Genomic DNA, 23,178 nt, shown 5'->3' on the forward strand with positions numbered 1-23,178 from the left:
TGTAGCAATCATGGGACAAGCCAGGGTCCTCCCCGCGCAGGGGAACACAAAACAACCAATGGGGAACAAGCTTGACCAGGGAGTAGGGAGTGGAATACCGGTTTGCAGCAGTATTTCCCACTCTTTCCCCATTGTCCTGAAAGGATGGTAAGGCCACACCTTTCCACCGGCTCTGGTACCCATTTCAGCCATAGCTGAATTCAGTTCAGTTCAATTAGCAGAAAACCACATTTTTTTTCCTTGATGTGTTAGTTTTTTGCTGCCTCATCAGGCAAAATTCTGCTGTTTCACAAGTGTTCCAACTTCTCAGGTTGGGCAGAAACTTCCAAAGTATCACTGGGTAAAATAAAGCACAGAGAGCCCATTTCGTTTTTCTGCTACTTTTCTTGTACTGGCTGTTAGAAAAATGCTGCCAGATTAGAAAGAAGATTTGGCTCACCAAAGAACAAGGTGTGTGCCAGAGCTGGGGCAAGGAAGGCAGTGTCAGCAACACTCCTGTGGGAGTCACCTCTCTGAGTTCCAGTGAGCTGCTAGATTGGCTGAGGAGGGCTTATAGGACTGCACCCTTAACCATTCCACACTGGCAGATATTTGGGAGCCCCATAAACCTGCTTTGGACCAAAATACAAGTTATTACTTGCCTCTAAACACTGAAACCCCAATAGCATATCTAAATATACAGTTTCGGATTGCTGAGGCCCACAGCTCTTTACAGACCCCAAAGATCAATTAATCTTTTTTTAATAGGAAACAACTGAGTGCCTTTCACTGCAAAAAGTTCACAAGACTGCTTCTTTCCCTGATTTTGCCTACCCCAAAACCTAATTAACCTACTCACCTTAGCATTTGCTGAGGGAGATTAGCATATGGGTACAAGAAAAAAAGGTCTGGGATATGCAAAGGTGTCCTTAAATTTGCTCTCTGCCAGTGGAAACATGACAGTGAAGTGTGTGTGTGGTCCAATAAGCGTAAATTGAAATTGAGGATTGCTAATTTTGTATCCAAAATGTCATGGCCACATTTTACAAAGAACTGATCTGACAACAACAACAATATATTCCCTTTTGCATGTTCTGGCTTGTTTAAGATATGTTAAAAGGCTGATTTTGCACCATTACAGTTTATACCAGATTAGACATCACCTGCTTTCAGGAAGCTGGCAGGAAGGTCTAAACCTGGGATAAACTCTTTTTTATATACTCTGGCTAATTCCATAGAAGTGTCACCATATGCTCATCCTGCTCCAGACCAAGCATACTGTTGGGGTTTTAGGAGTTCTCCGTTTTTTTTTCTGTTAAAGGAATTTTCCCCAGTCGTGTTGGTAGGGGGAAAAATTGCTGGGTACTTAAGAAAAACAAAAGACCTGGCTATAGGAGTGGGATGCATCTGATTGCTCTTTTTCACTTGGGTTGGTGGGCAGTCAGTTCCCAGCGTTTGGACAGAGAGAGAGGCTGCTTCTTAGGCTGCTTTCCTCCTACCAGAGAAACCCCGGGATCCCAAGCCTGCCTTCCCTGCCCCGCTGGGAGCCGGGCTGCAGCTGCCCTGACCCTGCCACTGCTGCGAGCCTTCACTACTCTGTAGCCCTGTTGTGCCCTGCCTGCCAAGATCTTCAGGGGGTTCCCACCACAGCTTCTGAGTTTGGATACATCTCATCTGCCACCTGGGATTTGTGCTTGTCCCTGCTGTTCCAGCCTGCTGTTCCTTAGGGTCCAGCCAGACACCAGGATCGGCTGCCCAAGGGTTTGTGAAGCCTTTGTCCCATCCCTTCCCGGGATCCCAGGGCGCCGGTGCCGCGTGCTCCCCGAGCTCTCTCCGGAGCGCCCCCTGCAGCCGCGGGGGAACCATCGCACCTGCCCTGCTCACCGGGAGCCGCCAGCGATCCCTGCTGGCTGCGAGCGGAACTGCACCCGAGGGGAAAGGGCCTAACAGCCGAGAAGGCTGGGACTGGGTTTGTGATTGTTTGCTGTTACTGCCAGAGTTATTGTTGTTTGTTTGACTGGTTATACACATATCGATATATAATAATAAAGAACTGTTATTCCTATTTCCCACATCTTTGCCTGAAAGCCCCCTTGATTTCAAAATTAAAATAACTCGGAAGGAAGAGGGGTTGCATCTGCCATTACAAGGGAGGCTTCTGCCTTCCTTAGCAGACACCTGTCTTTCAAACCAAGCCACACACACTATTAGGTGAGCTGCTGGTGGGATACAGGAACACTGTCAAATCACAGCCTCAGGGAAGCTGGAACAGCTCTGGAAATTCTGGTCAGCATCTCTCAGCTGGGTCCACTTCAACTGTCTTTGGCTCAGGCTCTCAGTATGCTCCTCCTAAGGAATCCATTGCCCATCCAGGAAAGGGGTAGTAGTGCCATCAGGAGTATGTGGTACAACACATAGGTAGAACTACTTTTCCCTTAATCCTCACTTATTTCAAAAAACACCCTAGTAAAATAGGGGAAATATGAATTGGGGTCAATCTAACAAATGGATACTCACAATGAGAAAAGCATGAAAAATACAAATATACTTCAATTCCAAAACCTTGTTTTAATAAAGCATTTATTTTTACAAAAGACATACTGCTAAACATATCCTTATAACAATATGCCACATTAAACTTTGTTTTTCTGTAGAGAAAATTTAACATCTCTTGAACTAATCACCAAATTGAGTCTATTTTACATCTGATCTTAAAATCAAATTTTATTTTTAAGCACTTATACTAAAAGGAAGAGTGTGTATTTATAGGACATCAGGATCAAATTCTACACTGGAAAAAAAGGCTTGTCTCATCTAATGGTGCACTGAAGCACTGATGGCATAAAAACAAATGCTTATTTGGTCTTGTTCTGAAACTGAAGTCTTGCCCTCTGGCCAAGAACCAAATGTGCTACCAGATGAGTGATACAGAGACACTGAACAGCAACATGAGAGAGAGAGGCTGTCAAGACTGCACTCTATCACCTTCATATCCAAGGCTTTGTCTGAGTTAAAAAAACCCTGTAACCACACACGCACACACAAAACCAACCCAAAACAGAAACAATCAAAGAAAGCCCCAAGCAATACAAACAAGTAATCCTTTGTCTGGAAGCTTGTAAACCCATTCATGACTGTACCACAAGGAGCTTGGTAATACCCATGCAACACCAGATCTTCCAGCAGAAACCAGGCACTTCCACTTCATGCTAAAAGGATTTTCACGCATTTTCCATCAAAGAGTTAGGTGTCTGTGAGAGATTTTGTTTTCTTTTTGGTTGTGAATAGAATGCTTGTTGACTTTAATTTAGCTTAAATGCTATGGACAGGCAGAACTCAGATTTTTAAATAAAGACTGTATAAATTGCTAAATACCAACATGAAAAACACAAATAAATATTCATGAGACATTCATAATGTTTTAGCTGGGAAAGAGATTATCTACCCTGAATAAAATAAACTTCCATGTACATCAGAATACATTAAGAATTAGAATGAGAGAAATTAGTGCTTCAATGCACTTGTCAGAGAAGGAAGTACACTTATAACTACAGCAGTGTGATTTCTGGCACTGAGTAGTAAATCAAGTTTCAGTTTCAGTGTGGGATACACATTTTGTTATAGTTATCAAAGACAAAGACTTTTTGTATAAGTCTGTTTAGAAAATGAAGAGTCAGAAAAATCATTATATAACAGAAGAATTGCATCTACATTTCAGACTTGTTTGAAAGAGAAATACCTTGAAAAATTAAACACCTGCAACCAATATTGCTACATCAGGGAAAGAAAAATCTATTGTAGACTTGGTATAAAAGTTAAATATTTCCTTTGTCTATAGCCCTGTGTAAGCAGCATCCTCCCATAATAAGCAGAACATTCCCACAGCTGGAGTACAAGGTCAAAGCTGCAAAGGCAATGATTCCAGTCTCAGCTGTACCGTGCTTTCCCATAGATATTTTCCAAGTTACAGACTCATAAAAACACATCTAGATTCCACAGTCAGACTACTAATCTGTACCTCATAGGAGAAATGCTACTGAAGACAACTAAAAGCTTAGAGATGCTCTTTTTTTCTAAAAATTGGCAAGATTTACCTCTGAAGTAAGTGAACAACCCCTCCTCCCAAAAAAAATAAGAAGGAAAAAGACTAAAAAGGCTGAAAGAAACTATCTAAAACCCTAATGCTGAGGAAACGCTGATGACTATAACAGGAAACATCCTAGAATGGCAAAGAAATATTCTAGACAAATAAATGACTGTTTTCCCTTTACCAATTACACTATTCAAATGAAAAAATTGGTAACATTTGAAATTAATATATTTGTTTTGGATGTCTAACATCTTCTTTTTCTTAGAGGATGTTTGGTGAAACAACTGACCTGTCAGCAAAGTGCAGACATCACTTAATTGGTGCAGTTCTCCACTACTGCAAAGCCAGTTAAGGGCTTTCTCTTGTTAGGGTCTGTGGAAAAGAAAATGCATTTCACAAGTAAAACCAGAAGTATGATCATCTAGATTTTGGACAGTTTGCATTTGGAAACAAGGTTTAGTTGAGGCAGGTAGCCCATCAGTGTTTTATATAACTTTATAGAAAAGTGCCTTACAAAAAGCACAAGCCATTTGTAAAAGACTTTTGTAAAGAATATCCCCTCTGAGTCCAATTGTGAAGAAACACTTGGAAAAGACTATATGACTCTATGCTTGTGTAAGCTGATAGGGTAGGATTGACTTCACAGAGAAAAGAAATTGCCAAGATGTAGCCCAAAATTATTTTGTTTCTACAAAATCCAAAGGAACCAATGGTATTTTCTTAAAAAAAAAAAAACATTAATAAGGTTATAGAAAGAAAATGCAGCTTTCCAAGGGTGATTTAATCTTCTCTTGGTAAGAAGATACTTGTGGAGCAGGTACAGAATTTTGCTTAAAACCGGCTACTTTCTCTAACTCTGTCAAGGTTCTTCCAGATCACATGAACCAGAAAATGCTTCTGTTTTAACCCATATGCAGCAGACAGAAGTAACTGTACTTTCTGTAGTGTTTATTTACTCCTCTTTGCTGCACCCACTTTTACTTAGCTTAGCTGAGAAGGTGCTTATTTTTCATTCAAAAGTCCACACTTGGACAATCACTATTCCCCTGTCCCTCCTGTGTAAACATCAAGGCCTGGAAGGATTATCTCCTTGCTTTGGAGTCCATATGCTACTCGGAGGAGATGGGTCACTGAAAAGTATCTAAGAGGAAAGATTCATGGAGAAACAGAGCCTGAAGGGAAAATGAAAATGTTTTAAATGCATGGATGGGACAACATGACATCAGAAAGATGGGCCGTGTGTGGAAAGGCAGAGCAAGGGAATTATTAATGGGAGTGGTTCGGTAGGGGATCCCCGTGGGTGCTGCAGCGGCACCAGCCTCAGGGCACGCTGACAGAGCTTTGTTTGCACCCCTCACAGAGCACCCATTCGGGCAGGGACATGTCCGATCCTCTGTCCCCGCAGGGCAGAACTGAGGAGTTCAATTGGCACACAAGGCATCACTCCTTAGGGCAAGCACACACAGAAGTCCTCTGTGTGATTAGTGGTGTCACCTTTTACTCCTCCTGAGGGAATTTAATTATTTGGACCAATTCAGCACTCCTTTCTTCACCAATACACCATTCTCTCTCCTCCCCCAGACCTCTCGGGTGCTTGTGACGGCGGTGGGGCCGGTTGTCATTTCTCGGTGGGGTCCCGCGGGGATCGCGGGGTCGGGAGCTGCTCCCTACGGTGGCAAAACGAGCGAGCAGCGGGAGCTGCCCTGCCCTGCCCTGCTCTGAGCATTCCGGCATAACATCAGACAGACCCCCTCGGAAAGTGGGGCCGGGAAGGGGCATCCCGTGGCCCCGCGCTGGGCGAGTAGAGTGCAATTTGCCGCTCATCACGTCGCAGCCTGCGGACAGAGGTGCCCGGCTCGCCGGCTCCCCCCGGGTATCGCTGTCTCAGCTAAGGAGGAGGAGGGTTTGGTTTGTTTTTCATCCCCCCTCCTCTCCCCCGCCTCTTTTCCAGCCAGTAAAGAGTGTCTGCCCCTTTGAACCGCCGGTACGGCGCCTGCGGCTGCACACACACACCCAGACACAGGCACACACCCCCGCCGGCTATAAATAAGTTAAAGAGCCAGGCAGAGGGCAAGCAGTGCGCGTCTGTCGGCGGGCCCAGGAGGCAGGGACCGCCCCGCCGAGCCTCCCAGGCGGCTCAGCCCGGCCCCCGGGCGCCGGACCCGCGGGTACCATGGCGTGCGTGGAGCGCTGCTGCCGCTGCTGCGCGGAGGGCCGGCGGCACAGCAGCATCCTCTACAGCATCCTCCGCAGCGAGGAGCGGGCGGTGCCGCCGGCCGGGCCGGCGCCCCAGGGCTGCCCGTGCGGGTCGCGGAGGCGGGTGGCCCTGCGGAGCCCGCAGGTGGCTTGCAAGGCGGCCTCGGCCGTGCTGGTGAAGACGCTGCGCTTCGTCCAGAACGTGCCCTGCTTCCAGGAGCTGCCGCTGGAGGAGCAGCTGCTGCTGGTCCGCAGCTGCTGGGCGCCGCTGCTGCTGCTGGGGCTGGCGCAGGACCGGGTGCAGCTGGAGACGGTGGAGAGCGCGGAGCCCAGCATGCTGCAGCGCATCCTCACCGCCCGGCAGCAGGGCGAGCAGCCCCCGCCGCGGGCACCGGCACCGGGCCGGCCGCAACACGGCCCGCACCTGCCCTCGGCCGGCGACATCCAGGCTATCAAGAGCTTCCTGGCCAAGTGCTGGACCCTGGACATCAGCACCAAAGAGTACGCTTACCTCAAGGGGACGGTGCTCTTCAACCCGGGTGAGTGGCCGGGCGGGGCAGAGGGGTCTCTCTGCCACAGGGCAGCAGGGAGGGCGGAGAGACCCTCCTGTATCCCCAGGGGAGCGGGGCAGACCCGGGGCTTTCCTCAGGCTGAAAAGGTGCTGCAGGAGAGGGACGCGGAACAAGGTTTCACCCTCTGCCCCCTCCTCAAGATCCCGGCCGCAGGCAGGAGGGGCAGCGGCTCGGTCTGGGGTCCTGAGGGCTGGCGCCCTCCACAGATGCTTTCCACGAACAAAGCGAATTCCAAGCGCCTGCCAGTTGATTAGGGAAAGTTGGGAGTCAGCGGCTGCTCCTTGCTCGTTTCCCTCAGCGGGAGCGGCGGGACCTCTACTCCACCGCCCGAGGGCAGCGGGTCTGCCCGTGCCGTGCCCGGCGGTCTGCGCGCCCCGGGGAGCAAGGGAAGGCTCAGGGCTTCCAGCAACAAAGTGCTGTTTTGGCTTTTGGTGTAGCACTTATGATCGGGGTGTTTTTTGCCATTTCTCTTTGTGGAGATTCCCATGAACGCAGCTCTACCAAGGGACATACTATCATGTTGGTGACTCGCCTGAAAGGTAGCTGTCAGGCTGGATATGGCACTTCCCAAGTATGGCAGTGCCCTGTTAAAGTGGGACAGGGCTCTTCCGGCACTCCCACAGCCAAACTGTTATTGATGGTTAGGTTCCTACAGTAGTACTTTGCATTTATCATCCTGCTCCTGTAGCTTTGCTTCCTATACAGGTAAGAGAGAAAAAGTTACAATGGTGAAGCTTATGTTACACAAGGCAAATTTGGAAGCTGGTCTAATGCAAAACGATAGAGGCATTGTTCTGGTAGAAAAAAATTTATTCTCTGAAAGGGTGGTCAGGCTTTGGAAGAGGCTGCCCCGGGAAGTGGTTGAATCACCATCCCTGAAAGTGTTCAAAAATATAGCTATGTTGCTCAAGAACATGGTTTAGCGGTGGACCTGGTAGTGTTAGGTTAATGGTTGGACTCGCTCATCTTGGAGGTCTTTTCCATCCAAAATGATTCTGTGGTCACATATAGCCCTAATTCTGCACCTTCCATCTTTAGTATCCTTACTATGGTTCATTGGGAAACTTCTGTTGTATGTTGGAGTCAGAACTTCTTGCCAGTTATAAACTGGAGTAGAAACAGTTGTCAAGAGAAGCCTTAAATGTGAACAATGCATTTTTGTAGAAGTGAAAAACTGAAAAAGTTAATTTTATTGTCTTCTCCGCTCTAATGGTGTTTTGGAGAGCATTCTTCAAAGTTTTTATCAGCTAATTTGTTTAGCACTTAAGTTAATGTCGATGAACATTCATATTTAAGGTTTGTGAAGAAGAGTACTAAATATCCAGAACACCAATATGATAAGAATTTGACGTGCCCAATAAAATTTGGCATGTTGACTTTGCATACAAGAAGTCCTCTAGCAATTTAATTTGCTTCTTTCCTTGTGTGATAATTACAATCTGTGAGCTGTTAGGAGTTCTGTAAGAATAATGTTGTTTTATAAACAAAAATTATGTAAACAAAAGAATTTGTTTTTCTTTTCAGATCTACCTGGACTGCAGTGTACACAGTACATTGAAGGGCTGCAGAGGGAAGCACAACAAGCTCTAAATGAACATGTCAGACTCATTCACAGAGGTGATGAAGCCAGATTTGCCAAGCTGAATGTTGTTCTCTCCTTGTTAAGATCTATTAATGCTAATGTGGTTGCTGAATTATTCTTCAGGCCCATCATTGGAGCGGTGAACATGGATGACATGCTTTTGGAAATGCTTTGTGCAAAATTATAAAGGTGTGTAAAATAATGAAAATAAGTCCAGTGCAAAGGAAGCCACAGAGCAGCATAGTGTAAAGTATTGTAAATAAACTAACTTATTGTTTTTACATAGATAGTATTTTTGTATTCCATAATAAAATATTCTTCAAGTTCTGAAATTAATTTTTATTAAACACGGTGGTTTTGGAATAAGGTTACGATCATCAAAACAAGCTTTAAGGTTGTAGAGGATGTTCATATGCAAAGCTGGCTGGCTATTCTTTTACCATGTCTCTGAATAAAGAACATATTTACTATATTGTACTCTCAAGGTGAGTAATCCCTGCTTTTTCAAAATAAGCACAGTCTTACTGCAATTCTTACTACTATTGACTTTACAGAATCAGAGTCTATGAAGGTTATTAAATATTCACCTAAGGTTTTCTTCCATATGGGCAAGATGTATTAGGAGTATTTTGAGGCTTAATGAACCTTAAAGTAGCTTCATCAACTCTAATATTTGCAGTAAAACATTCCATTCAACATACTTTGGGCTCCAGGAAAATAAAATAAATCTGTTCCCCAAAACAGCAAGCAAACAAAAACCACTTTTAAAAATAAGCAAACAGCAAATGCTGGTTAGGGTCAGGAGAACTAGCAGGGTGGACTTCACACATTTCTTCTAGATAGCTGCTAACTGGGATTTCAATAGTCAGATTCTTCAGACTACTTATTCCTGTAGAAAAACAAAATTATTATGCTGAAACATGAGGTACCACTGGTACATCCATCACGGTTTGTCAGATCATGTGATGATGTCTTAATTAAGCATTGAGCTTAAACTTTTTTTTTGTCTTGGACTTGATCCTTTCTCCCAAAGTCATTGTGTTTTCATTGGAAAAATACCCTGTTTTAAAAATAAAATCAGAAAGGGAAAATCAGTGATTTAAGGGGATTTGTTTAATGGGTTTCGTTTTTTTGCATGCAATTTTCTAGCTTTTCCTCAGGGGAATATTGGTAAAGAAATGGAAAGTGAAGTGTGACAGTGTTCCCAAAGTAAAAGGTATCAGCAACTCCATGTATTGTTCAGACATAATTAACCACTAGCAACAGGTGGTTTTTGAAACACAATTAATAAAGTTGAAGGAGTTGCTCTCCTTAATAGGAGGTGTGCAGGGGAGAGAGGAGGGAGTTTGAAGAGCTTTCTTTTGCTGCCACCTTGCACAGAGGATAATCACAGGTCCTACAATAAGGTAAGGAGCAGAGGCACTTTTGTTGGCTTGTACCTACCCAGATAGAACTTAAGGGAAGCAAAGGAAATTGTTTGAGAAGTAGCCAAACATTCCTAGGTGTACAAGTTCATTCATAAATATCACTGAGATTTGTATTACCATGGCAATAAGAATCTCCTCATGGATTTGACACTGTCGCCGAGGAAACAAAACCAAGTAAGAAACACAATCATCCCAAAAACCAATGGTGGTCCATAAATGTACAGTGTTCTGGTGCTCACATAACTGTGTCTAGGCTTGTATACCATGTGGAGCTTCCCAAAAATTCAAAAGAAAAAAATATGTACATAAAGTGATCTTACCTACCAGTCCAGACTTCAGACCAGTTCAGACCATAAGAGAGCAGGTTTTGTTTTTCTATTAGCTTGGTCCTTTTATATGTACACATACATGCATATGCACACCTATAACAAACATCTACATATGGATAATATTTATTGTGCACGTGTAAATAGTCTGTGAGTTTACAATAGTTTTTGAGCTTACCTAATATCTCTGTTAACATAAATATGTATATCTATTTCCCTCTGCATATGAGCTCACAGTAGTTAGCTCTCAAGGATACCTGACAAAGAAACCTGTTTCCACAAAAGCACAAAGCATGACGCTGAAACATTTAAATAGTGGTTAGTGGCAGACGATGAATCTTGGGTAAGGACTAAAAAGAACTCCAACAGCCTCAGATTAAAACAACTTTATTGCCACACAGAATTCATTAATACTCACAGTAGTGTTCAGACTTCTCTGCTAAGTGGCAGAAGAGACTTGTTGGCAGTACTCCTAACAATTAATTGTAATAGCTCAGCCTTGGTTACAGGCCAGTATTTTCAGCTGAACAGTCACCTTGAGACAGCGTGGGTCTATTGTGCCACTAAATACTGTAGTTTTCATGACTGAGGGGTACCTGCTTACATTCCCAGCTTTGATGTCTCAACAAATTCTATATTCTGCTTAATTTCCTGAAGCTGTCATGAAAAATGTGCACTTCAAATCTACCTTGAACTGTACTTTATAATATCTCTCTTGGACCAGCAATACTGTTAGTCATTTGGCTGTTGTCTATTCTAATGGAAGCACCTGGGAACAGTAAGTAGGAAATCTGAATGGGAAAACAAATTTGTCAAGGCTTTTGTAGAGAACTGGCAAAAAAATAGTGTCCCTTCGTAGGCCAAAGGAAGAGGAATGACACAGCAAGACATTAAAAAGTGATTTGTAGGAGGAACCAAGCTAAAGACTTGGGAGAACTATGCAAGAACGGAAGAGAAGAGTTGGATGTGGTTCTGGAATGCAGTAGAGAAGGGTCTGATTTTAGTGTGGGGACAGTGTGCCAAGAGCTGAGTAGAAGGAGTTGGAGAGAGATTGTAGCTCACAAAACAAGCCAGAGACTCAGCCAAAAGGTTGCTGTGGGAGGATCCTTCTGTCAAGTCCAGAAAATTTGCAGAAGCTGACACTGAAGAGGACACAGGCATCCTCACTGACCTGCTGGGACAGGTGGCCTGTTCTCTCCACTGCTGCTGCTGCAGAAGGGGCCATAATGGCATCTGTGCAGGTGTGAAGAGTGAGCTGCTCAGCCTTCAACAACATACAGTGCTCGCAGAATTAAGCAAAACCTCTCGGTTGCTCCAGATCTTTGGCCCTGGGTGCTCTACAGCACATTTTTTTTACTGGGTAGGAGAAGTACTGAACTAGATCCTTTTCTGTCCTGTGCAGGGTGGGTGAGCTCTGGCTCAGATAGCCTCAGATGGCCATGGCCACTGCTGTGACACAAGGGAGTGGTCTTTCTGGATATCCTGAGCAGCAGGGGTAGGACAACCTGCTGGAGGCCTCAGGGAGGCAGGGGCAAAAGGAAAGTGGCCATTAAAGGATGCTTCTTGGTAATGTAGCCTTTATGAGAGGAAAGGGGGCAGTTCAAGACCCACCTACAGCCTCAGGTAACATGTGAGAGCTCTGTCAGCTGCCTGCTTTTGACTCCTGCAGACAAAAGCCTCCAGGCCTGCCTGCTGCTGAGCAATGCTGGGAGCTCTGCACTGTGCTGGGATCTCTGCATTGTGCTGGGAGCTCTGCACTGTCACGTGCAGCACAGAATTTCTCCTCATGTTCATAAATGTCAGCATGTTCCTAAATGTTCCTAAAAGTAGTCCTAAAGACTACTTTTCAGATCAGATATTGACATGGCTTCTGAGGACATTTTAGCATTTTCTCTGTTTGCTCTCTATCCCTGTCATTCCGGGCATGAATCTCCTCAGGAGTACCATTTTTTTCAGCCCTCCAGGGTGTTAGAGACATTTTAGCTAAGAGCAGCCTCCCAAGCAATTTAATCCTGCGATCCCCACAGTGAGTGTCTGAGGCAGAAGCAGTGCTGTACAAAGAGCCATTCCCACTCACCTCTGCAGAGGTTCCCATTGCTCCTGGTCAGGACTGCCACTCCAGAAGGGCTTCTAATCACAAAGTACCATGTGGCAAAGTAGCCTTGCAATGTCCTTTTCTCTGCAGAGATCGGAAAGAGGATAATTTGAACTTGCATTTCCAGTTATTTGAGTGTTTCTTTTAGATAAGGAAAAACATAGCATTTATTTATAATCTTACTTTTCCAAGTTTAATTTATAACCTTTGTTTTGGTAACCTTTCTAATAGTTTGCTTTAAACTTTGCAGCATTTTGCTGTTGTGGGTAGACTGTGAACGTTGTTAATTGCTAATGAGTAATAACATTCCTACCAAAGTTGGGATTCTGCAACTTAAATTTTCATGTTTTGAATTGGCCTCATATACTGGCTTGAAATTATGGTACTGTCAGTCACTTTAATCTCTTTTCAGAGAGAACTTATTCCTCTAGTGGACCTTCTGGGCATTGCAATATATGGCAAATAATAAAAATAAAGTAAAATAAAATGTCAGAAAACCAGTTGGTGATCAGTTTTTAATTTACTGAAAAAAAGTCCTGAACAGTGTAAGCAAATATTATATCAAAAATTTTGAAATTTCAAGCTACAGCTTGAGATTTGAACACACATATTGTCTTAGGGCTCCTAATATTTATTTTAAATTATGGAAGAGTAGTATTTTAAATCTGAAGTGTACATGAATAAGATTCAACAGCTGAGAGAACTAGAGACTGTCAGAGGAACTTTGAGAAAAATATTCCTAAATCTACAAGCTCTGTGAGGTCACAGGGCTATAACTTGTTAGCTCTATGCAAATCCACGAATCATTCACGTTGTTGACATAAATCACATTGTTGATAGGAATGGGTAGCCATTTCACTGCTTGTGTCAGTAATGAAATTGCCCCAGCTTCATTTACATATTCACAACATGCCTAGATGTAGGTAAATAACCACACAAGTGTTATGCAAGCAGAAATGATACAAAGACCCTTTTTCTTCTGTGTGTACGTATGTTATTTACTTATTTTATATAAGGGAAATTACACTAATTTCAGGTCCAGAAAAAAAGAGCCTGTCCTTTAATTGTATAGAATCACTCAATGTTTTGTCATATGGGGTTAATTTCACCTTGCTGAAACTAAACTGAAAACTTAACATCCAGCCTAGTTGGGGCATCTGGGCTGTGTCTGGAGAGGATGGAGAGGCACAAAGACCTCCAGGTTCCTTTTGATCCCAGCATCCCTATTTTAGGGTGGCATCATGGATTTGTACTTTGCAGAATAAGGCTGGATTCAAGTTATACACTGTACTGTACTGTCGATCACTACAATTTGGTAAAATGAAACTTTGGAGTCACCCTCACTTCTTCCAAACCATCAACCATCTTCTCCCAGCTGAGACCGTATTGTAGCTTCTCACATATGCATGTATCCAAACACATATACATGGCAAAATGTAGCAGGGCAATTCATATTCTCTTCTTCTTGTGGAACTGGGTTAATAGAAATAACAAGACAGTCAGTAAAGCCTGCAAGAGTAGAGAGGTGTTTAGAAAAAAGCTTTTGTACATGTAACTATGTTCACCCTCGGAGCAGGCCTGCTGCTCCAAGTTTTATGTATAAAACTAATATCTGCTATCTCTAAGTCAGAACTAGCTGAAGAAAATGAATCCATTTTTCAAAGAAAGAGACAATCCAGTTTATTTTTTCTCTTTGAAACTGGAATGAGCAGATAGGCTTGACTGATCAAATGACCAAAACAATCAGTACTGGAACAAAGGGGTTTTATCGTTGTTATTATAGGGGGTTTACATTTTTTTTTTTTCCATTTTCCATGCTATCTTTACCAGGTCAGGAAGATACAGGAATAGATGACTCTGCCTTCAAAATGTTGCAACTTAGCAGGCAGCAACATTGTACAGCATCCAGTGTACTGCTTCTTGTCAAGGACTTTTGTGTCCTGAAGAACCAGAGCTGGAGGAGATTTTTAAGAAGAACTTCCAGAAAGATGAGGAGGGGTGTTGCATTTCTAATGCCCAGAATAATTAGGTGGAAATCCTGCTTCTCAATTAACTGACTCTCAAACAAGGTAAAGAGAAAAAAATCCTATTTCAGGTGGGATCTGAGCTCATCTGAACCGAAAACTTCCCAAACGATGAAATGGCTGAGATAGCATTTATGACTCGTAATTTATAAGTTATTTCTAGCTGATTTCCAGACACACTAATCTGTGCAGAAATTGAGGGAGGTAAGAATGATGCCTGAGTGGCTTTTGATAAAGAAGTACCAAAACTCAAGAAGTTACCACCTTTAAACTGATCCTCAACAGGTCCTTTCTATAATTTCTGAGATTTTTAGTTGTGAAGAGAAAACTTTCACTGACATTTCCTGTGGTCAAATTATCACAGCCCAGTTAACACTTTGAATTAAGGTGCATCATACAGCTGAACTCTAAGACACTTAATGGCCATCAGCTGGAACTAGTTATTCTCTCTAGAAATCATGCTCAGAAAGAGCTTAGACTTTAAGAGTCCAGCTCAATTAGAAGTGTGCCCTCCTGTGACCAGAGGCACACCCAAGCTGCAGTCCAGGTCTGCTCTGGGATGAAACCAATGTGGTGCTTGCACTGAGCCTCTGTCAGTTCTCTTCCTCCCTCCCTCACGGTGCTTCGGTTTTTATAGGATGTACATCAGATATGTGGGCTGAAAGAAGCTGGGGCTCCTTCCAGTTAGGTTGTTCTGGACAACTACACACACTGCATCTTTCCCTGCTTACTCCAGCTGCATTGTGGAAGTTGCAGATAACTTCTTTTCTCCCTTTTACTGAGAAAATCATGTTTCTGTTATCCATGTCTTTCCCTCCTTGTCACTATCTTGCACGTTGAGACAAATATCTGAAAGTATTTTCTACCTTTTCTATGGGACAAACCTAGAGCCCTTTTAACCATAAAGCAATTACTGATAGCATGAAGGAGGCACTGCTTACTTAGTTTTGCCTGGCTCCCAAAGAGTCTAGTATTCTTGGAGTTGCTATGGTCCCAATGTTTCCTTAATATAAACCATAGAAGTGATTCAGCAAAGAACCCCTTTTCCCATCAGTAATTTTATTATAGAACAGTAAAGGTGACAAGAAAAAAAATATGAAGAGAAGCAGTAAAGCTGAAACAGGCTATAAATTACAGTGGGTGTATATTCTGTTCTTCTACATAGTCATATGGCTGGAAGGGATTTCATGTGATCATCTAATCCATCCTCCTGTCCTGACAGGATGAATTGTACACTGTGTCATACATGGCAAGAGCTTGTCTAATCTGTCTTTAAACATTTTAGTGATGGGAACTCTATGACACCTCAATTCAGTCTATTTTTGTGTCACTACCCTTGAAATTCTAAAGTTTTCCAGGCATCTGAGCTGACCCTTCTATAGTGTAGCATAATCTCCATTTTTCTTAACTTATTCACCAGCCACATGGACAAACTTTGTGGCAGAAAAGTCTCACATATTTGAAGGCTGTTAATCCTACAATTTGTGGAAAGCTACTCACGTGGATTCTTTCAATTGCCCATGTTCCCTAGACCTCTTACCTCCTTTACACACCCATTTTGTCAACATCTTTCCTGAACTGCAACTCACAGATTTTCTACTGGAATAGGAAAAAAATACAAATTATGAATTATAGTCCTCTACGATCCATTTACACTATCATGTAATCATTTTTTAAATAGCACAATGGACCCTTTATAGACATTTTAAAAAACGCTTATTTTATATCTCTTTAGCACTTTCTGATAGTCAATAACCACAGTTAAAGCATGTTTTCCAGCTTCAGTTCTAAACATTGTGCATAGATACAAATTGTATTTATACTTTTCTAACCTCATGGTTGTAGTATTGGATGTTATATGCAGTTATATCTGAAATATCTCTTGGATTTTCGTTTTTCAAGGTGGTCTTGACTCTTGTGAAATTTAAAAATAAGACTGTTTAAAACACTTAGAAATTCCCTATAGGGACTGTTCTTAAACTGTCAGTGTGGGTGGATGAGCTTGGTGGATGGGTAGTTTTCAGTGCCTAATTGCCCTGAGTCTATGAAATGCAGCTCATTGCATCATCAGCACATGCCATTGTCTCAATGACCATTATTATGTTTTCTTGGGGCAAATAAGTTCCACTTTACAGTGGATTTTAATTTACTTGTTTAAGCTGTCTTAAACAAAGAAAGGAAAGGGAACCAAGTGCATGTGTAACACAGCAGTTCCTCTGGAATTAGTATGCAGAGGATATGAAAGGAAAACGGCTAATCTTGTTTGCAACACACCCAAAGAAGAATGCTTTACATCAAAAGTGAAACATTATAATTTCTGCAGATCTTTTACTTCACAAACAACACAGGCTTTTATACATCAGGAATTTTGCTGGAGAAGAGGAAAAATGAAATAAAATAAAAAGAAGGCAGAAAGATTAAAGGAGCATATGATGGCTGCTACAGAGCCTGGCAAAATCTGCTACACAGCAGGTCTCCCTGTGTCTGCTATGCCATACTCTGTCAAAAGCAGTTCCCAAATGTGGTGAAGGAAATGTTAACATTGCTAATCTTGGAAGCATTCAATGGTGCCATCTCAGTTTCATCAAAAGCCTATAATAAAATACATCCAGAACATTTTCTCTCATGAAAGCTTAGTGAAACACAGATGTTGCTGCTCCATATTTTCCCAGAGACCCTCACCAACTCCTTTCACAGAGAATCTGGGCTTCCCATAACCCCATCATTGCCTCTAACAGCAGCCTGCCATTTCCATCAACATTTTGCTCTGCAGAATTGCTGTTATCGTGCAACACTGTGCTTTTCAGCACATTAAACTGGTTAGAACTGAGGCAGTAGAACCGTATCATTGCTATTGCCAGGGAAGAAAGCAGATGCTGTTCATATGCATACTAAGAAATGAGAAGAAAAAACCCCAACTGAAGACTGTTTTGAAACTTCCTTAGAGAAATGTGAAAAAAAGCACAACCCAAAAGGCAAGGAGATTACACTAATGAATATTCACCTTAAGCCTGTGAAAGAACGATTGGGATCCATGCTGACATTATCAAAAGCTTTCTTTCTTGCTCATGTACTTTTCAACAACAGGCTTATTTTCTCTCTCTCTTGAGACTGGAATAGCCAGTTGTCTTGGTTTGAAAGACAGGTGTCTGCTAAGGAAGGCAGGAACCTCCCTTGGAATGGAAAATGTAACCCCCTTCCCTCTGAATTACTATAATTTTGAAATTAAGGGGCTAATTTTATGAGAAATAGGAATAGCAGTTCTTTACTAGTATATGTAACAAGGCAATAGTACAGAAACACTGGCTTAACCTGACAGTCAGGAAAGGACCTGACGCCCTGCCGGGCAGGGTGGTGGTAGCAGTCCCATTAAGTGGTGGCTGCATCCTCTTTGAAGTGGTTCTGGTGAAGTGGTGATCTTGTAGAGGGGTCTGACCCTCCTCTGAACATCCAGTGGTGGTTATGTAGCTCTTGTCCTCTGGGAACCCAGTACGTAAGGGCTGGCTGTGGTGTTCCAAAGCTCAGATTATACCCAGGCAGGAATGCTTGGTTCCTCCCCCTGGGCGGGGCATCTCACAATGGATGATGTCATTTTATGAGTCATGCAGTGAGGCAGGATGGCCCATTAACAGAAGATATCCCCTGGAGGGAGTCATCAGGGATGTGTCATGGAAGAGATAAAGAACACTGCCCCACCTGGTTTTAACAGATGATGATAAAATATATACTTTTGGTTACATCTTACATTGTAACCTAAGACACCAATTAAGGTTTTTAAACATCTATGGATTTTTTTTTCAGTAATCTACAAGAATGAATATAATCATCTTCCATAACTTACAGTGCTGCTCATGAAAGTCAGTATTTTTAGCTATTTTGTTCTGTGACATCTTTCAGTTTTCCTTAAAATCTGTTTTTTGACTGTCTATTGATTATTTTTTCCTTAGTTTTAAGAGTTTTCTTCCTTGCAATATTTTGCATATGAATATTAGTATGATTCTTGTTGAACACTTTCCAGTACTATCACAGGCACATGCATTCATATAAATTTTGTGTACCTAGGCAAGTCCTCATTAATGTGCTTAGTTATTAATTTAGAAGAGCAATCACTTCTTAGACATGGAATTTTGAAAATTAGACTCTGTAACTTGAAAGACCTTCTTCTATTTGTAACTCAACTGTCTGACATTTCATTATCTAACAATTAAATGGCAGGGTATATTAAGATATATTGATGCATTTGAATAGTTTTAATGGGGAGTTTTAAATCTGCACACTGTGGCTGCCAGCACCAAGTGAGAATCTCATGGCTATCATGGTGACCATTGGACTCTCAGGGTAGACATTTCTTCTGACAAGTGAAATCTGTCCTGTCAAAGGAAAGGACTGCATTCAGGAAGCTAAGTAGCAGACCTGCTCAGACTTGTTGAAAACTGGTGGTCATTATATATTTGGAAATTCCAAATATATAATGATAAAGTGTATCATGCTGGATATGGCAGCTCAAGGAAGACAGGGCTGCTGCCACTCTGTGTCCCCAGGTCCAACTGATAATGAGGCTGAAAAATTATTCCCAGCAGGCACAGGGAACATATACAGATAGCAGGCAGTGCAGGTCGTCGACAGACACCCAGGGCATTCCCAAAGCACAGGCAGCACCAACTGCCCTGTCCTGCTGCTCTCTCTGGCTGGGCAGGACAGCAGACCATCAGTGGGAGTCCAGGAACACACACATGAGGTGGATCCAGCTGGCAGCAAGGCTGGTCACTCTCCCCAGCTGAGGGCACCTGGACATATGAGCTCCCAAGGATGCAGCCCCACTCCAGCTGCTGGGACCACAGATTCACAGGCAGGCAGGCAGGCAGACAGGGACACACACAGAGCGGGTGAAAAGTCCCTTACTGCAAAGCGGTTGGAGGTGGACTTTAATAAGCAGACAAGAAGACTGTGATGATCAAAGGCAAGACAACTGCACTGACCAGACCATGCTTATGTGTTAATGGACCCTTTTGCTCCTTTATCACCTCTCAAACTCCTCAAAACCCTCTCATCTTTGCATCATCCCTAAGAATCCCATAGAAAATCCTGTGCAATCCTACAACGTTCTTCCCCTGCACCCCGTGATGTATCCCACCCCTAGAAAGGAACCATCCTTAGTCCAAAAGATGCTTCAGAGAGTTGCTCCCAGTGACTCATGGTGACAGGTTTCACACCTGGACACTGGGACTGAGGTTTTGCTGGGACAGCCCTGCGTAAGGGCCAGACAGGATTCTTTTCCCTTTTAATCTTGAACTGGGATTTCCCCCCTGGCTGATGTTGTCCCTCTGTGCTCCTCTGGGTTTGTGGCTACAGGGGTGGGCTTGCAGCTGGCTAGACAGGGTGTTATTTTGAGTCTCTCTGCTCCATTTTCTCTCTGGGCCCTTTTGTGGGTGTGCAGGTGAGCTTTTATCAGATAACCTAACATGTTCATTTTGTCTTGTAACTACAGGGACCAAAAACTCAGTAAGACTGAAAAAATCTCTCAGCTGTAAAAGAATAAAAGAGATCCTGAGCTCCTGCCTTCGGAGATATCCCATGTGCGTTATTTTAGTAATATATGATTGCTTGGGCCATTCTACTTCAGATATAATTTACATGTTAGATTCCTTTATCTCCCATCTCTCAAAATGCACTTCTACTGCTACAATTTTTTTTTTTTTTCTGCATTTCTTTGAAGAAGTTCAGGATGATAACATCTCTTGATTAAATTTTGGTGGATCACAGATATTTTCACGAAAATTACATCAGTTATCATCCTGTCTACATTTGTTAGTTTTGGGGGCGGGTTACTGAGGAGATGTGATGATGGTGAGTCAATGGGTGCAAAGGCAGTTTTTGATTCCTAAGCACTTCATAAAAGTAATGTTCCTGCATGTAACTTCCCAGTGTCACCCTTACTTCCTTCACTACACCTTGATCAACATGTTTAACCTGTAAACAATGTGAATCCGCTGTGTAATTACAAAGCAGTGAGCAAATTCAGGCTTAGATGAGGCTCTTTGTTGCTATATATTCATGCAACTTCACTGATTTTTCTGCAGGCTGGAGAAGCAAGTTGAGCAGAACTTGGCCCATGGCATGACTGACATTTCACACAGCCACGGTGCCGCTTCGCCCACCGCCTGTCCCCAGTGGTATTTCAGCAGAGCGTCTGAACACCAAACTCACTCTCCAGCTTCCTTGCACAGTTGTGGTGTGAGAGAACTCGGTGAAAACCTCCTTCATGTTTGAAGAGCTTAACAGAGTTTCCTAAGTGGCAAAGGTGTTAGAAGTGGATCTGAGAGACACCTACCCTGGACTGCAAAGTAGTGTTAAAACCAATGGGTAAGAAATGCTGTTAAGCACCTGAAAAAAAATGACCTTTTCTACTCTGCCCCACACCATTCCATATAAATTCTTGTTCAACATTGTGTCCAGTGGGTGAGCAAGTGCTGCATAGAGTACATAAGTTGTAAGTCATGTTATGTTTACCTGCATAACATGCTGAAAGTGTTCCCAGTTGCAGTGCTTGAACTTTTAACCGAATTCTTCTAGCACAACTGAAGCTGTAGTTTGAAAACTAAAGCTTGACTTGAACTGCAAGATAAGGGAAAACTTGAAGAGATTATAGAGATTATACTATCAAAGTAAGTGTCCTAAATTTTCTCAACAGATATGTATAAAAGTGAGTTTTTGCAGTAGGTTGTGATTAGTACCCAGAACAACCCCCCCTTTTCTTCTAACACAGCCTCAACTAATTCCCTGCAAAATGCAGTCATAGCTGTTTTATATTGACAGCAGTCCTAACCTTGCTCCTTTTGAAAATGAAATGGGAAAAAGCAGACAGAATGTAATGGAATTGCTTGAGCTGGAAGCTAGACATAATATCAAGGCTAGTAGTGAAGAACATACAACAGGATTTTCAACTGATAAGGAACTGGATCTTAACTCTTATTTTCAAAGGAAATACCTCTAACAAGCTGGCATTTTCCAACACAGTGAAAGGCAGGGATGTAAGGAGCAGACCCGAGGGAAGCATGCTGCCTAGTGAGTTACCAACACCTACACACTGCAGCATTTTGATTTTTTTGGAAGCTTCTCACCCAGATACTATCCAGCCCCATCTGTGCTCAGCTTGAGAGCTCTGCTGCAGCCAGAGCTCAAAGCTGCAGGCCAAATTGGAGATGCATGAACTGATCAAAATTTCCTCTAATCCCACCTCAAGAATAAGTGACTGAAATGAATTCCATCAACTCTATACATTTGCAGCACTGCCCCTGGCACATTCAAGCTGATTGGCTTATTGCCATAATGGTTTCAGAAATATACTGCACTATAAATGCATGAGTTCTTCACAGCAGTGCATTACAATCAAAATTCCTACACATCTACGCCTGCTATTATTTAAATTGCTCACTGCAACTTCATTGAACATGGCACTTTATTACAATGGATGCTCAGCAAGAAAATCAAATAGAAGAGGACAAAGGGATAAAATCACAAGAAAATGAGAGCAAGTAATCTAAGGAAAAAAAATATATAACACTCTGGGATCTCCACTCTTATCCTCACAATATTAAATCATTCTCTTCTTGTCAGTGGGGGAGAATCTGAATGACTAAGAAGGCTAAATGTGAGTTTGCAATGCTGAAATAGACAGTAGCGGGTGAAAGAAATCATGAGTACTTAAAAATCATCATGGAGCCTCCCTGCAAAATCAGCATAACTAGGATTTCATTCCAAGTGACTAAAAGTGTCCAGAAAGAATTCCAAATAAGTTTAATACTTTTCTGGTTTTTTTACCTCCTAATTTGGAGCACCATGTAAATCATGCCCTGCCTCTAGAGAGGGAGAATATATTCAAAAATATGATGTGTATCAATAGTATTTTTCAGGGCTACACAGTCCAATGTCCCCATGGGGCCCATTCAGCAATCCAGCTGCATGAAGTCTTCTGCTTCTATAGGCAGCACAGGCGTGTGGTCAACTGAGGCTTTTGGGTTTTTTCCTAATACGTGGGCCCTAGTGGCTACCTTTCTTCAGATTCAGCTTCTCAGTCAGAAGAAATAAATCGTCTGAGATTGTGTGATTCTATCAGTATTAAAGCCTCAGGAATTGTGTGCATTTGATAGGAATTTTATTTTAAAGGAAATCTATCAATTCTTTTATAGTCAAACATCCTTCTTAAAGGCACTGAAATGAGATGCATTTTTTTTCAAATTGCTTGTCTCACTTTGTTTTTAACTTTACATTTGAGCTTTGATGTGCATCACTATAAAGTAGCAAGATGTAGGTTTGCTTGACAGATAGCATTCTTCCCCTCCTCCCCTAAATGAGTTCCTTTACAGATTGTGTAAAAAAATTCTGTGTTGGATTTAAAACAAAGAAAAATTTGAAATTCTCTGTGGAACAGAATTTCCGTATTTTATACAGCTTTACCATTAGACTTTTTTTTTTTCACTAATGGCAGGTGAAATATTTGGACACACTTGGAAAATATTTTCCATTGGATATACTCTCCTGTCTAATAACTTTTCAGTTAGCAAATATATTACCTTAAATTGGCCTCTCCCAGGCATTTTGAACTTGGAAGAGACTCCTCAAAGTCCCAGAGTAAGAGAAATTGTTCAGTTCAAAACCTGTGGTGGTAGGGTTTCCCATGGCACATTAATACTTAAACAATAATAACCACCTTTATACTGACTCTTCAAAATCCATCTGACTGTGCTCTTTTCTATTTAACTGCACAATTGATTTTAAAAAAAAGAAAAAAAATATTAGTGAAATCTAAATTCTATACATACCTAATTTCAGTGCACCTCTTACACCAGCTAGCAGAGAACTGCATGACTGTGTAATAATCTGATGT

The 23,178-nt window shown here is 42.4% G+C and overlaps 1 protein-coding gene across 2 annotated transcripts; it reads left to right on the forward strand.

Annotated features, from left to right (window-relative positions):
* The first annotated feature begins 6,131 nt into the window (after nucleotides 1-6,131).
* NR0B1 (nuclear receptor subfamily 0 group B member 1) lies at nucleotides 6,132-8,755 on the forward strand. 2 transcript variants are annotated; one of them, XM_069028503.1, is made up of 3 exons: nucleotides 6,132-6,804; nucleotides 8,362-8,454; nucleotides 8,543-8,755. In XM_069028503.1, the coding sequence occupies exons 1-3, from the start codon at nucleotides 6,243-6,245 to the stop codon at nucleotides 8,560-8,562; spliced, it is 675 nt and encodes a 224-aa protein (XP_068884604.1). In that variant the 5' UTR covers nucleotides 6,132-6,242; the 3' UTR covers nucleotides 8,563-8,755. The 2 variants fall into 2 exon arrangements, with proteins under 2 accessions (XP_068884604.1, XP_068884594.1); XM_069028493.1 differs by having other exon boundaries at nucleotides 8,362-8,755.
* Nucleotides 8,756-23,178: the final 14,423 nt, after the last annotated feature.

Source organism: Aphelocoma coerulescens, chromosome 1 (assembly GCF_041296385.1).
Source record: "Aphelocoma coerulescens isolate FSJ_1873_10779 chromosome 1, UR_Acoe_1.0, whole genome shotgun sequence".
NCBI lineage: Eukaryota > Metazoa > Chordata > Aves > Passeriformes > Corvidae > Aphelocoma > Aphelocoma coerulescens.

Bases quoted from the DNA above. Each gene is read 5' to 3' on its own strand.
- NR0B1 (XM_069028493.1), top strand. From the start codon at position 6,243: ATGGCGTGCGTGGAGCGCTGCTGCCGCTGCTGCGCGGAGGGCCGGCGG. The intron at 6,805-8,361 runs GTGAGTGGCCGG...TTTTCTTTTCAG, and splicing joins GACGGTGCTCTTCAACCCGG to ATCTACCTGGACTGCAGTGT.